The sequence below is a fragment of the Hypanus sabinus genome, chromosome 2, assembly GCF_030144855.1.
Source record: "Hypanus sabinus isolate sHypSab1 chromosome 2, sHypSab1.hap1, whole genome shotgun sequence".
Classification (NCBI taxonomy): Eukaryota; Metazoa; Chordata; class Chondrichthyes; order Myliobatiformes; family Dasyatidae; genus Hypanus; species Hypanus sabinus.
This window is the reverse complement of record NC_082707.1, coordinates 57,638,899-57,655,494: the sequence shown is the minus strand read 5'-3', so window position 1 is coordinate 57,655,494 and position 16,596 is coordinate 57,638,899. Positions and strand designations below refer to the sequence as shown.

The window sequence follows — 16,596 nt, the reverse complement described above, 5'->3', positions numbered from 1 at the left end:
TATCATAAATAAAGGGGGTTTGAGACCTTAAAGAAAAGGAAGAACTTCTTTACTACTTTCAGTATATATACCACAAATTATTTGAACTCACATACCTCTAAATGATTTCCCCCACTCCAGCCAGACATACTGTTCCTTGGCAGCTTTGAGCTCGGAAGCCAAGGTCACTATCAGCAAGAACTTGCTTGCATTTAAGATAATTTCAGGCAGCAGGGGCTGATCTACTCCACTGCTCACATGTTGTTGCTGACTGAAGCATTGGGGCCCCAATCTAATTTTTATCCCAGGTGAGTCAATTTGAGAGGGATGCAACATACTCAAAATTCAGGCAGGGATAATTTCACGTTGCGGTTTGGGCTCTCCTTACCAACCCAAATTTCTTCATGAATTTCATGGGGTACTAATCCCTCCTTGGCACTTTCATTCTTGTACAGTCCACTGTGCCTCGCATAGATCACATGTTGCTTCAGAGTGTCCGAGAAACGGCACAGGCACAGGGCCTTCTGCCTACCAAGTTTGTACTAACCATCAAGCACCTTTTCCTTTTACTCTAACCAATCAGCCCATTTTATTTTTCCTTCAATCTCACCAGTACATCTCCTTCTCCAGCAACTCAATGCTCATATATGCACAAGGGGCAATTTACAATGGTTATCACCCCATACCCTCTGCATGTTTTTCGGAAGTGGAAGGACATCAATGCACCATATGAAACCACATAGTAACAGAGAAAACATGCAAATTCCACACAACAGAATTAAGGATTGGTTTTCAATAACATTTTCAATTTTGACAGCGTAGTTGAGCGCAAGTATACTGAAACCACAGGACCACCAGCAACCAGTGGAGAATGCTCGGAGATTGTGCTGTCTACGCCTCTATGGGAATTCACTGGGCATGACTATAGACAACTGATATCTGTTACCACACACCCAGCTCACTTCAGTGATGCCCTACAGAGTCATGAGCTTTATTCCTCCCCACCCACCTCAGATGACAGCATGGAGCTCAGACTGGGCAGGAGAGCCGAAAAAGAGACAGAGTGGACAGATCTCTCACGGGAAGATAAAAATAATGAACTATAGTGCAGATGGAATGAATAGTGAAGGTACACAAGATCTTTTGCATATTAGAGAAATTCAGGAATTCCTCTGCAGCACCATATGTATGAGCCTGGATTTTCCCAATACTCATCAAGAGGATGACCCTCGCCTCCTGCCTGGTTAGGCTCTGAGCCTGGAGGGTCTACTCTTATCTGCTGGGATTGTCTTCCGTTCCTTGCAACTTTGGCCTGGAAGACAAAGGGGAAGCATTAATTCAAAATGCACCAGTAGCACAGTTTGCTTGTCTACCATGTACTTGCCTGTCTCCAGGCAAGGGTACACGTACACCAGGATCTGCCCACCTGCCTATCTCTGACCGTGGATGCAACTGAGTAAATGAGCGAGAGAAAGAGACAGTTACAAACTGAAGGGGTCCAAGTACAGTGGCTGAATTCAGCACGCACAAGGTAGTAGTTCCAAATGATAAATCCTTGCCTTATATATCTAGTGAGTTTATAAACTCTCTTGTGGAATTGCTCCCATGTTCCTGGCGAGTCACTGTGGGAGGATTATACAATGGCCATCTCCTGCCATCTGCTATTCATTGTAGTCCTGAGTTTCCTCCTGGCCCTTCTGGCATGAAGGACCTCCCTCCTACTCTCCATTGCCTCCACAAGAATCTGGAGATCATGATCTGAAAAACATAGCGACAAGTTCCTTACTTTCCCTGGTACTCTCTAACACTTCTGTCAAAGAAAACATGATTAGCCAACTCTCTGTGACAAGGCTGTGGTTTGGTATAAGGTGTATGCTAAGGGCCAGAGTCCGGATCTGATTTAGTGGAGTGAAGTGGCAGTAGCTGTGCTGAATTTGTTGCTTAATCATTGCTTACCCTCAACCCTTGATCTACAGTTTGCGGCAACGCATTCAATGAGAATGCAACTGTGTCTTTACATCTTCAGTCACATTCTAAACCTGCTTTCCTACTGCACTACCCTGCCTGCCTCTACTGTCCTTTATAAACAGAGGATAAATGCTGGCTATTCTCTAGTCCTCTGGGATCTGGTCTATGGCCAAAGAGGATGCAAAGAATTCTATCAAGCACCTGTAATAGCCTCAATTCTCTCTCAATAACCTGAGATGGATCCTATCAAGACCCGAGAAGTTATCCAGTTTGACATTCTTCAAGAGACTCTCCATCTTGATATCAGCATGGCCAGAAATGTCTTCATACCTCTTCCTGATCTCGTTGTCCTCCATTCCTTCTCCTTGGCAAATAATGATGCAAAGTGCTCATTTCGTACCTCACCATTGTCCTCTGGCTCCAGATACAAACTCACACCTTTGTTCTTCAGTGGCACTATCCTCTGCCTAGTCCCTTTAATTATTTCTAAATATATTTATTTTAAAAATGCCTTGGAAATCTCTTTAATTCTAATCATCAAAGATGCTTCATTTTTCTTCAAAGATGCTTTATTTTCTGCTTTCTTTATGTTCCTCAAAGATCTTGCCTGATATCACCTTCCTGGACCTTGCATATATACTTTCTTTTTCTTTCTGACTGAAAGAAATTGAGGACACTTCAACAGGAAATCTCAGCTGACTGAAAAGCAAGAATACTGTAGAAGCTGGAAATTGCAAATGAAAATGCATGGACCCAGAATGTTAACTCTCTGAGATGATGCCCAGCCGCAGAATATCTATGTTTACTTAAGAGGCCTTTAATTGAATGCATTTAATCAAATACAACTCTCACTCCTTTGTCCATCCATATATATTGCTCAGGTATTAAACAGAATTAATATTACTATGAAGCATTCCACTGACTCCTGGAGCTATGAACAGCACATTTCTGGAAAAACAGCCAGTCTAATAACATGCCCAGAACATTATTGTATATTATTCCATTGCCAAGTGAATATTCAATTTACTCCACATCATTTCCCTACCAGCTGCAGTTTACAGTCCAAATTGTTGAACACTGTGTTGTAGCTTTGCTATTTGGCTGTAGCTGTTAGCAGTTGGTATGAAAAGCTTCCCCTCTGGTCCCTTTTAAAATTTTCCCTTTTCATCTTAAAATCTACATTCCCGGTTTTAAGACTCCCATAGCTTTGGAAAAGACTGATCATCTATCTTACCTATACTCTTTATGCTCACCCATCAGCCTTCTGCACTCCAAAGAAGAAGACTCCCAGCCTATCCTGACAACTCAAACCTTCCAATCCCAGTAATGCCCTCACAGATCTTTACTGCATCCTTTCTATAATTGGGTGACCAAAAATGTGTACAATAGTCCGAGTGATTTCACCAAGAACTTGTACAGTTGCAACATGATATCCCAACTCAAATGCTCATTGCCCTAACCAGTAAGACATGTATGCTAAATACCTTCTTCATCACCGCCTACCAGTGTTACCACCTTCAGGGAAATATATACCTGTATTCCAATGTTTGTTTGTTCAACAACATTCGCCAGGGCCTTGTCATTTTTGGTGAATGTCCTCCCTTGAACTTGATTTAACATATAAAAATGTATTAATCACCATCTCTACTTGCCTGAGACTGTGAATGTCCTGAACCACTACACTGCTTTTGAGAAAAAATGGCCAGTGTGGTTGAGTAGGGAGTTTCAGGACATATATCAAGTGAAGTTGCAGGCAAAATACATGCTTCCTCAGGGTGATGTAACTTGGAGAGGGTACTGTGAGTACACGTGTACCTGCGTCTACAATGCCCTGTCCACATCCTTGATAGAGGTGCTATGCTATCAGAGAGGCCCATGTGAGTCATGAAGACAGAAGAGACAGTTAATACAGAAATCCGGAGTACAAAACAGAAAGCTAGAAGAACTCACTGGGTCACACAGAATTTGTGGAGGCAAAAGGGGAATGTTGGCACTGAGTCAAGACCCTGCATCAGGATTCAGTCAGGACCACAGGGTTTTTAAAAAAAAATCAAAGGAAGTAACAAATGGAACACTCGACAGACGAGAAGCATCAATGTTGGAAGGAATGAACATTTAGCATGGTGAATTGGATCTGTCTAGCAGGCTGCTTTGCCCAAGATGGTGTTGAGCACATTCGTAAGAATTGTACTCATCCAAGCAGGTGGACAGCATTATGTCACAATCCTGAGATGACTTACAGAAGGTGAAAAGGCTCTGCAATGTCATGAGCTGAGCCACTTGCAAAAAGATACACAGCCTCTCACAGTTCATAGCCACTGGCTGCAGTGACTTCTTCATTTGACTGTTAATGGTAGCAGACTCGACAGGGACATATAAAATTACTGGGTAGTAAAGAACAAAAAAGGTAGATGCTCTAAAGCCAAAATAAAAACAGAAAATGCTGGCAATACTGATAGTCATCAGCCTGAAACACTAATTGCTTTGTGAGTAGAAGAAAACTACTGAATGATGGGCAAGGCAACAAGCCACCACTACCATTCAATATCATAATACTGATCTGATCTGCTGCTACATCCATGAAGTCTTTCACTTCTTTGATTAACAAGCAATTAATAAAACTCTTAATGCTTTATAATTGAGGAAGAATTTAATTGGACAACACCCTACTTTTAAGTAGTGACTAATTTTCCCACAAATGGAAACATCCACCCATGATCCTTCCCCTTCTCCAGCTCTATATCCCTTTTGCCAATCACCTTTCCAGCTCTTAGCTTCACCCCTCCCCCTCCTACTTTCAAATCTCTTACTATCTTTTCTTTCAGTTAGTCCTGACGAAGGGTCTCAGCCCAAAACGTCAACTGTGCTTCTCCCTATAGATGCTGCCTGACCTGCTGCGTTCCACCAGTACTTTGTGTGTGTTACATCCACTTAACATTTGTCAAGATCCCTCAGCGTCAGAGCTATTTCACCCAAGTCCCCTCTCATTCTTTTAAACTTTAGTTGAAACAAGACCAGATTGTCCAGCCTTTCCACATAAGCCAATCCAGGAGGTTGATTTCTAATAAATCTTTCCTCATCTGAAAGGGCATATGCTATAATGAGAGGTTGCACAAACTTGGGTTGTTTTCTCTGTTGAGGCAGAGTGTGGAGGAGGATCTGATAGAGCTTTATAAGATGATGGGAGGGAGAAGACTTAACAATATTTTTTCCCAAGGGTTGAAATTTCTAATACCTGTCTAAGGGTATGCAGTTAAAGTGAGTGGGGGTAAATTCAAAGATGAAAAGGGCAAGTTTTAAAGTTTCTTTAAAAAACCACAGAATGATGGGCACCTGGAATGCACTGCCTCTAATGGTGGTACAGGCATAAACATTAGAGACTTCAGAGACATTTACATTGGCATATGAATATGAAGAAAAATGCAAGAAAATGGGCTTTGTGGAGGCGAAAGAGATTAGTTAGTCATTTGAGTACAAATTGAATTGGTTCAGCACAATATTGTAGGCCAAACAGCCAGTCCCTATGATGCCCAAAACACACTGCATTTAGTTCTGCAATCTTTCACTTCTTAAATAATTTGTTTCTTTTATTTTTGTCAAAAGTGACTATTCCCCATTTTCCCAAAACATACTCAATTTGCCAGACCTTTGCACACTCACTTAACCTAACGTTATCTTTTTAATATTCTCCTTTGGTAGAATTTACTTTCTTATCAAATTTTGCATTATGAACAAATCCAGTAAGCATACCTTAGTTCCTTTAGCCAAATCATTTATATAAAGTTTAAGAAGTAGAGGACCCAGCAACCAGAAAATGACCTACTTAGGCCACCTATTAGCCAACCAATCTTCTACTGACTTTGATATGGTACAGTTACCAACTTCTTTTGATGAAGCACTTTATTAAATACTTTCTGGAGATCCAAGTACAATATTCCCACATCCCTGTTAACCGCAGTACATTACTTCATCAGAAAGTTTCAAGAAGTTTGTTTAATATGACTTTCCTTTCTCAAAAAACATTTTGACTTTCCCTAATTACCTTGATTCTAAACTAATGTGCTACAACCCCAGCCATATTAATATAATCTGATTGGTGTTATTCTAACTGACTTGTCACTTCCGTTTTCTTTCCGTCCCTTTGCAGTAAATTATACTTAAAACCTTCCAGCCTAAAGAAACCTTCTTTGAAGTTAGTTTTGTTTTACATTGTCCAAAAATACCTATCATTTTAGCTACTTCCTTTAAGAACCTACAACACTTGTCTATAGCATTACAACTTACTCTGTACTGCTGCTCAGGAGACAAGTATAAAAGTTCGAAGTAGATTTATTTATAAAGTACCTATATGCCACCATATACAACACTATGATTCACTTTCATGTGGACATGCTTAACTAATCCATAATAGAATAATAACCAGAACAGAGTCAATGAAAGATGACACCAATCGGGTGTTCAACCAGTGTGCAAAAGATAACAAACTGCACAAATATAAAAAGAAATAATAATAAATAAATAGACAAATATCGAGAACACGAGATGAAAAGTCCTTAAAATGAGTCGTAGGTTGTGGGAATATTTCAGTAAATGGGTAAGTGAAGCTGAATTCAAGAGCCTGATGGTTGAGGGGTAATAACTGTTCTGAACCTAGTGGTACATGTCCTGAGGCTCCTGTATATTCTTCCTGATGGAAGCAGCGAGAAGAGAGCTTTTCTGTAGCATTTTCTGTACTAGGACTTTGGTGCTTCCCTGCAAGGATGTGATGCAGCAAGTTAGTACACTCTTCACTACACCTCTATAGAAGTTTGTCAAAGTTTTAGATGTCATAGCAAATCTTCACAAACTCTTAAGGAAGTAGAGGTGTGGCCATGCTTTCTTCATAATTGCTCTTACATGCTGGACCCAGCACAGATCCTCTGAAATAGCAACACCTACAAATTTAAAGTTGCCGACCCTCTTTACCTCTGATCCTCCAATAAAGACTGGGTTATGGACATCTCGTTTCCTTTTTCTGAAATCAAAAATCAGCTCCTTGGTTTTACTAACATTGAGTAAGAGGTTGTTGTTATGGCTTCACTCCACCATAACTTTCTCCAAAGTTATGGCAGAGCAGTGCCATAACAACCTTTCATAAATCGCATAATTTTCTTTGAAGTTCCTTCCTCCATTTGCAATTCCAATGTACAGCTATTTCTGGGATGTTACTTAAATGTATAGTGAAGACTGACATTAAATATTTCCTTAGTTATTATTTCCCTAGAATTGCTCTCTGTAAAACTAAAGCACATTGTGTTAATCAGTTCCTTATTTTAATTATCTATACTCTTTTGAGATAGCCAGCTAGCTTCATCTCATATTCTAATTTTTCCTTCATTAACCTATACTCCTTTAATATTTTTTGTCCCATCTTCTAATCTGACATACACCTTTGTACAGTTACATGCTTTTTCCCTTTTAGGGATTAACTTTAACTTAATAATAGAAGGAGAACACAAAACTTGTCATTTTTCTTTCTCTTAGAATGTATCTATTTCCAATATCTTCTGCTTTTATATCAAAAGTAGACATTGCAGGAGGTGTTTATGGACTGGCATTTTATGTTATTTGTCACATCAGCCCATGCGCAAATGTTCTTCAGATTCCATTGTGCAGGTGTGTATGGCTTCATCTTCTGAGGAACTTCCAATTGGATTGAACACAGTGTAACTCTCACTTTTAAATTTGTAATGGAAGGAATATTATTAATAAAGAGGCAGAAGGTAGCTGTGCCCCAAGCCACTGTCCTCAGGAACTCCTACAACAATGAGAGTGCTGGTCTGTCTTGCAGCCACCTCCTTTGTGCAAGCTATGACTCCATTCTTTGTAGAGTTTTCTCCTGGTTACCTATTGACTTCAGTCTGTTGATACCACATTCAGTCAAATGCTGCCTTAATGTCAAAGGCAGTCACTCTCACTTCTCTTCAGAGACTCAGCTCTTTGGACCAAAACTGTGAAGAAACCTTGGGTCAATGTGGTCCTGGCCAAAAAAATAAACACTAGGCAGTGAGCAAGTTCCTGGTGAATAAGCATCTGTCAATACCACCTTCCATCACTTTGCTTAGTATCATCAGCCAAATTCAACTCAATTCAATCTTTGGTGATTAGCTGGGCAGATACTAGTGTCTAGCAGTACTGGAGTAGCTTGGCCCAAGGTACACTTAGTTCCGGACTGTAGGCCCTCAGTAATACAGCCCAGTTGGAGTCCGATTCCTTAGTCTTCACTGTCACTTATATCATTTGGAGTAAATTGAATTTACTCCTCTGATGGTGTGGATTTCAGGAGGAAGACAAAATGAATCAACGCTCCTGGCTGGACATGGTTGCAAATGCTTCAGCCTTCTCTTTGGCATTCATTTTCTGGTCTGTCACCATGAGGATAGGGACATCCTTAACATTCTCCCTTTTTGTTTAATTGTACATCATCATTCACAACCAGCAGGATAGGACTGCATATACTTGTCGTAGGCTATTAAATGCTGCCTATGCAGTTTAGCACATGATTCAGCACATGCCCCCTGACACTTCTTGCTGATACAGCATTGATGGTATACTTGGTTTCAGTGGTAGAATAGGAAAGGCACTGAGCCACAAGATTACCAATAGTGACAGAATATATTGCTGCTGCTCCTGATGGCCAGAAGCATCTTATGGTGACCAAGTTTTGACCTGCCAGATAATTTCTCAGTATATCCTATTTGGTACAACATCTTTACAAGGATGGTGCAGTGGACACTCCCATCAATAATGATGTGGATACATATGCCAGTGGTAGATTGGCAAGGTCAGATCAACAACTTGTGTTGGTCCACTCACAATCTGCTGCAGACCTAGCCTGACAACCCTGTTCTTCAGAACAAAGCTAGCTCGTTCAATAGAAGTGTTACCAAGACATTCTTTTCGATGGATATGAAGTGCCCTAGTCGAAGTACACCCCACACAACTTTCAGGGGTTCTTCATGTTGTTCAGTATGGTGGAGTAATGATTCATCAGCTGAACATGGACAGTAGGCATTAACAGGAAATATTCTTGCTCATGTCTCATCCAATGCCAAAATCTTCAAGGGGTATGGAGTGAACAGTGTGATTCCTTTGTTCCTGTTTAATGGTTGCTGTTTACAACTGCACTGCTACCTCTGGTGGCTCTATCCTGCTGCAAGGTGCATCCACAGATGGAGGAATTGGAGTATTATTGTCACATGTACTGAGATAAAAGGAAAAGCTTATCTTGCATATTGTTCATATAGATCAGATTATTACACAGTTGCATTGAGGTAGAACAATGCAAAACAATAACAATAAAGAATAAACTAACAGCTATAGAGAAAGTGCAGAGAAGGTTAACAATAACGTGAAAGGTCATAACAGTGTACCTTACAGACAATGCGTTTGGCCATGTCTGATTGTTGCTTATTGATCTTTGGCACAACTCTCTCAACATAGATAAACAAGTTATTAGACAAGCTAGCAGAATTGATTTGTTTATTCTGAAATAAACTGAATACAAACGTAGGGAGGTTATGCTTCAGTTACATGCAATGTTAATGAGACCACATTTGGAGTACTGTAGACATTAATGGATTATTTGAGGAACTTGTAATAACATTAAACAAGAAGAGTATAACACAACTGAAGGTCTGTGGAAATACTTCAGAGAGTCAACCATACTTATGTCTCTGTATGCAACCCTGAGATTTGTTTTCTTGCAAGCACACATGGCAAATCCAATAGTAAAAAACAAAAGAATCAATGCAAGTTTGCACCCAAATGGACGGATAAACAAGCAATGTGCAAAGGACAACAAACTGTGTAAATATCAAAGAGAGAAAAACAAAACTAACCAATAAATATCCAAAACATGAGATGAAGAGTCCTTGAAAGTGAGTCCATAGGTCATGGGAACAGTTAAGAGGCTTCTGTACCTTCTTCCTGATAACAGTAGCTCAAAGAGAGCATGAGTTGGGTGGTGGGGACCTTGATGATGAATGCTGCTTTCCCGCAACAGCACTCCATGTAGATGTGCTCAATGATAGGGAGGGCTTTACCCTTGATGGATTGAGTCGTCTCCATTTTTTATAGGATTTTCGTTTCAAGGGCATTGGTATTCTCCTACCTGGCTGTGATGCAGCCAGTCAATATACTCTCCACCACACATCTTGAGAAGTTTGTCAAAGTTATTTAGAATCTTCGAAAACTTCTAAGGAAGTAGAGGCACTGCCATGCTTTCTTCGTAACTGCACTTAAGTGCTGGGCCAAGGACGGATACCCTAAAATAATAACACTAAGGAATTTAATGTTGCTGACCCTCTCTACCAGATTCCCTGATGAGGACTGGCTCATGGACCTCTGGTTTCCTCCTCCTTAAGTCAATAATCAGCTCCTTGGTCTTGCTGACATTGAGTAAGAGTCTGTTGTTATGGCACCATTCAGCCAGATTTTGAATCTCCCTCCTATATGCAGATTCCTCACCACCTTTGATTTGGCCTACAGCAGTGGTGTCATCAACAAAAGTGAATATGGCATTGGAGCTGTACTTAACCTCACAGTCATAAGTATAAAGAGTAGAGCAGGGGGCTAAGCACACATCCTTGTGCACCTATGCTGATGGAGATCATGTTGCCAATCCAAAATGACTGGGGTCTGCAAGTGAGAAAATAAGAGGATCCAATTGCACAAGGAGGTATTGAGGCCAAGGTCTGGAAGCTCATTGATTAGTTTTGAATGGATCATAGTGTTGAATGCCAAGCTGTAGTCGATAAAGCGCATCTGATATATGGAGCTTTGCTGTCCAGATGTTCCAGGGTTGAGTGAAAAACCAATGAAATGGCATCTACTGTTGCTGACCTATTGTTCCAGCTGGCAAATTGGAGTGGATCCAAATTGCTTCTCAGGCAGGAGTTGATATGTTTCATCACCAACCTCTCAAAGCACTTCATCACCGTGAATATAAGTGCTATTGGACAATAATCATTGAGGAAGGTTAACACGTTCTTCTTAGACACTGGTATAATTGAAGCCTGCTGAAGTAGGTGGGTAGCTCAGACTGCTGAAGTGAGAAGTTAAAGAAATCAGTGAACACTCCAACTAGTTGATCAGTACTGGTCTTTAGTATGTCCAGGTACCCCACCTGGGCTGGATACTTTCTGTGAATCCACCCTCTGAAGCCTGCACTCACATCAGCCTCAGAGACCAAAATCATATAACAATTCAGCCCATTCCAATACAATGCATCACATTTCATTCAAACAATACTAACATTTACTCAGAGGGTGTGTTCCTCACCAGTCTGTACCAAAATGATTAATGGATAGCAAAGAAAAATCAGGAAACCATGAATTAAAATAAGTATGTGAATGACATTCTATGGGAATATGCTCCTAAGTGCTCACTATATATTAAATAAAAGGAATCAGAAACTACTGTTTTAGTACACTTCTAATATCATTTCCTTCAAGATTTTTCCAGTACTTCTGCCAGAAAATAGAAGATTATAGGGAAATCCATAGCAGAAAGCATATTTTTGGTCATCCATGCCAAATGCACGTAGGTGAAAAAAAAATTGGGTTCATGCATCTCTAATTGCTTGGCTTATGAGCACACTACAAGGCTGTTGAAAGGGGGTCAATATATGCAGACAAGCAACTCTGGGTTCGGGGAAAGGGAAGGACCAGATGTTACATCAAGGTAATGTTCATGCAATTACATTTTTGCTAAAAAGCAATAATAACTTCAAGAACAGGATTTTGAAACCTAGTCAAAGTATAATTGCGTATTCAGCTGAATTAAGATAAGAAACAACAGCATGAAGCATCTCCTGTAAAAGCTAGTAACAGAGGTGCTCAATCAAGCTGTGGAACTATTTATCCTCATCAATTGTTTAGACTTGTGTTAAACTTCCTTTCTTCAACTATATTCTCATCTTAATTTAGCTGAATAAGCAATTACACTTTGACTAGGTTTCAAAATCCTGTTCTTGATCCTAAATTCAATGAAGTATCTATCTAGTCACTGTCTTTGATTATTGGCTCCTGAATTATTTAAATAGTAGTTAGTTGTAATGGTTCTGCTTTTGTCATTTTCAGCTCCTGGAGACCCATTTAAGTACCTTTCTCTGGTACCAAATCCCATTGGTCAAATAATCTTTCTTGCTTCCAACCAGCCATAATCTATAACCTCCACAAGCAGATTAGCAGCAAACCACTAGGAACGTTGTCGAAAGCCTGGCTGGAGAGTCTACCATTATACAAGGCCCAAGACAATACCCATTACTGAACAAGCCTTTTCAAAGCGGCTCTTTGGTACACTTCACAAGAGCAGAGTTAAGAAAGAAAATCAAATGACTTAAGTCCAGGTCCAAGAGAAATGAGAGAGAAAGGCAGTTGTTAAAAGGAGGTCAGGTTAAAAAAAAAATCAAGGTAAATAAGGCCTTGATTAGGTTTGATAAATAAAGGTTAGGCAAGTTTTAAATGTTCAGGAGTAATGAGGGCTAGTTTCATAACCCACACAGGGAGGACCCCTTCACATCACCCAGAAAGAGCATTAATGGGCTACAGAAATTTGTAAAATGCAGGTGACTTCCAATAGCATTCACTGCAAATGATTCAAGGTCATATACTCAAAGTCCACCATGCATCGTGCACATGGTACAAATTTGTACCATGTGAAAGTAGTTCTGATTTACAACAACATTCCATTTTCCCATTGCGATTGGCTAGCACAGTGTACAAATGCAGAATCAATCAACCCAATCTTTCCGATCTTTCCTCGCCCTCACCTCAGTACTTGCTCTAAATCTATTATAATTCTGGCTTTTACAGTTCTGATGAAAGGCATTAACCTGAAGTGTAAATGCTGCATCTCTATCTACAAGCAAGTATTTTTAATATTTTCCAATTTTCAAGGTACTGCGGATTTTTTCTTACTTACAATGCAGTTCTGCATTTTGTGGTATAAAGCACCAGGCTCCAAAAAACGCATGAAGCTACCTACTGAAGGAGCATTCACTGTCAAGTGAAAATGAACTCCAGCATTAATAACAACTTTAATTTTATTTTCTGGCATTAGTTTTATTCTTGGACTTATTAAAACAGATCAAATGCTTGGCTTCTCATCTTTCTGTTGGGTGACATGGAGACATCCTTTAAACTTCGATGTAGCCAAAATAAGTGCAGAGTATAATATGCAAACATTTTAATCTCTTGATGCATACATGACACTTCTGCAACTTAAGTTCCTTGTACATTTCCTAACATGGTGCAGAGCCATTTTTATGATTAAATTGTGTTCAGAATAATCAAATAAATGGAAAGCATAATTTAGTAAATGAAAACTTCTATTCAGCCAACGTTTTATGGTTACTAGGCAAAAATAGTCTACATTACAGACTGTCTATTAACAGTCTATTATAAACTTGTTTCTGTGTAAAAATATACCATTAGAATTTTTATTAATTGGATTAAAAATTCAAATACCATAAACAAAAGCAAATTCGATTTCAAAAAACCTAATGCTAAAGATATCTGTATTACTGCAAATCTTTGAACCCAGCATAGAATTTTAATTTATGAAATAGTCATTCATGGGGGTGGGGGAGGGGAGTATGCAGATGTCTTCCTCACAAGCTAAGACCAAAATAATAACCACACAAGATTCTGCAGATGCTGGGAAAAACAAAACTCACAAAAGGGAGAGAAAAGTATAAGATATGAGGTTATACTGTTGCAATACTCAGAAAGAAAAAAAGCTGAGGTAGATCATTTACTCCCACCATGCATGCTTTGTAATTCAATGTCTATAATTTTAGTGCCACTGACTTCACTGAAAGTGAATTTTAGAAAAGTACAATACAAATGTGCAGCTATATTGAAAGTTTAACCCCCACAGCTAATGGCTAACTTCTCTCTACTCTTCTCGAACAATCAAGTTAAAATTGCAAATTGATTTAGCACCTGTTGCTATTTATGGAGATAACATGTCTTCCACTCTTTGCTTCAGGAACTACTCTGAATTTAATCCCAAACAGTCTAGACTCTGGCCTAAGCAGCCCAAGAGTCCCCTGCAAGTGGGGATAGTTACATTTATCTCATCAGTTTCCCCTAGACTAGAAAACTTATTCCATATACAGGATTCCAAAGAACAGTCTTAGTTTGTGCAATATCACCTCTGTTTAGCCTTGGAAGTTTATGCATCAATGCATACTTGTAGATGCATCACCAATGAACCTTTCCAGAGGTTCACAATTCAGAATTGCTCATTCCTCTACAGAGGTGGCCTATTTAGAACTTTGTACTTCAGTAGAATAACTTCTACAGTCCGGCCCTCTGCATGTAAAGGACAGTTCCACTCCACTTTTCCTCCTTCTGCAACTGTCTATGACATTAAATAAACCATATGCATAAACATTTGAGTAAGTGGACATCCACTACTGGAGATTCATTATTAAGTAATATTTATATTGACCGAGAAATAATCTTCACACCATAGAAGTATGGATGTTACAAAAGGGCTTCCTTTTGTATTTAATTGTACCCAATTGAATTTAAAAACAGATCCTTTTAAATTGTCTATTGAAAATAATTGTTTCAATAATTGCAACAAACCTGGAAAAACTTTAAAAACAGCAGTTATATGAATATCTAATTCCCACATTAGATTGATATATAATGATGCACAGGTCTGAGCTATTTTTGAGAGCATTAAAAAGAATGATACATTAACTGCAGTACACGTACACCATACACCAAAACGAATAAAAGTTTCTGTTTTCGCTCCCTGCGCGATGAATGAATAGTCATCAACTCTAAGGCATAACGACCGGTGTCTATTATCTATTTTGTTTCTTAACAAACCATAATCATACCAAAAAAAACTGCAGGATGGGTAGGCCAGGCTGCAACCGAAAACGCCGAGTGTCTGATAGGATCACATTTAAAAAACAGAGTGGATGAGAAACAAAAGGCAGAAAACAAAGCACGAACTAGATATATACTTAACTAACGCACTAGGTCTTTACGTTTTCAGTCACATTTATAAATATCTGCGATTTATCCAATGACTCTATCCCGGGCTTAATTGCATTGGTGTGTGCTCTAATAACGCCCCGCGAGCTCATCAACACTTTGAAGTTCACCTTGCACTTACCCTCTATTTTTGACTTCGAACACGTTATTAAAGTTCTTCTGCCGGCCTCCGAGTTCAACTTTATCAGAAGTGTTGTCCTTGGATACAGTCTGAGCGGGTGAGATTGGCCTTTTTAATTTGTTGATGAAGCAGTCAATCGCTTTTCTGAAAGCAGCCATCTTAATCAGTTTTTTCAATATTCATTATCGCGTATTCTCTCTAACGTCATCCCAAAAGTCCCTCGGTGCAATCTGGAAATACATAAGCACCAAGGAACCCATTGCCATAATCATTGACGTCTCGCCTCTTCCATCGCACAGCCTCTGACTGATACCTTCCGCTGTTTATTATAGACGTCCCGCCTGACGTCAAGCTTGTGCCTGCGGGCTCCAGATAGGTGAAGACCGCACTCAGGAGAGTGACAAGAAAGTTTTACTTTCATCTGCGTTTGAGTGATGCTACCTCCAAAATAAATGCCACTTTGATTTTACGCGTAATAATAATTATATTAGTAATAGAAATAATGAGAATAAAGATGAAGTTCCACAGGACTGAAAAGTCACTTTAGTTTAGAGTCTGTTATATTATGAATTAATGTTCTTGCTCTCCTAGAACTCTGCACAAATTGCAAATCTACTAATCATGCGTTTAACATTTACTGACTACTGGACAGATAATCTAAAGAAAGCTGTTGATTATGAATTGGCTGTAAATATGTTCTGTAGAAATGATGAGTATCGGTGATGTACCATTATGATTATGTAATAGCACCAAAAAAGAATGGTACTTGTGAGTTATATCATCAGCAACTGTGGTTTGTGTACTGCTCCACCATTAGATCAACCAAAGCTTCTAAATAACCGTGAGACCCAACATAGATTGGGGGAGACTATTTCCGGGCTTTCCTGTCACACAAGATGAGGGCCACCCACTTTAATTCCACTTCTCATTCCCATTGCAACATGTTGGTCCATGGCCTCATCTACTTCTTCAGGATGGAGCAGCAACACCTCATATTCTGTCTGGGGACCCTCCAACTTAATGGCACGAACGTCGATTTTTCTAACTTCGTGTGATTTGTTTCCTGTCCCCATTCTGTCTTTTCCTATTTCCCTAGCTCCCCTCTTACTCCTTCTCAGATCCTCATTACCTCCTTCCCTTTCTCCCCCGTCCACTGTTCTTTCCTATCAGATTCCTCCTTCTTCAGCCTTTTCCAGGTATCATTTCCCAGCTTGTCACTTCATTCCCTCTTTCCCACCCACGTACCTTCTCCCTCACCTAGTTTCACCTATCACTTGTCAGCTTGTACTCCTTCCCCTTCCCTCATGCCCCATCTTCTTATTCTGGCTTCTTCCCCCTTCTTTTGCAGTCTTGATGAAGGATCTCGACCTGAAACATTGACTGGTTATTCCTCTCCATAGATGCTGCCCAACCTGCTGAGTTCCTTCTGCATTTTGTGTTTGTTCCTCTGTGTTTCCAGCACCTGCAGTT

General features: G+C 39.7%; 1 protein-coding gene across 1 annotated transcript in view; it reads right to left on the bottom strand.

Moving 5' to 3' along the window:
• Window positions 1-15,424, bottom strand: part of LOC132379126 (transient receptor potential cation channel subfamily V member 5-like) — an 85,757-nt gene extending 70,333 nt beyond the window's left edge. The window contains exon 1 of the mRNA XM_059946739.1: window positions 15,127-15,424. Within this exon, the coding sequence (XP_059802722.1) occupies window positions 15,127-15,284 (158 nt within the window). The 5' untranslated portion in view covers window positions 15,285-15,424. The remainder of the gene's footprint in view (window positions 1-15,126) is intronic.
• Between the last annotated feature and the right edge of the window lie 1,172 nt (window positions 15,425-16,596).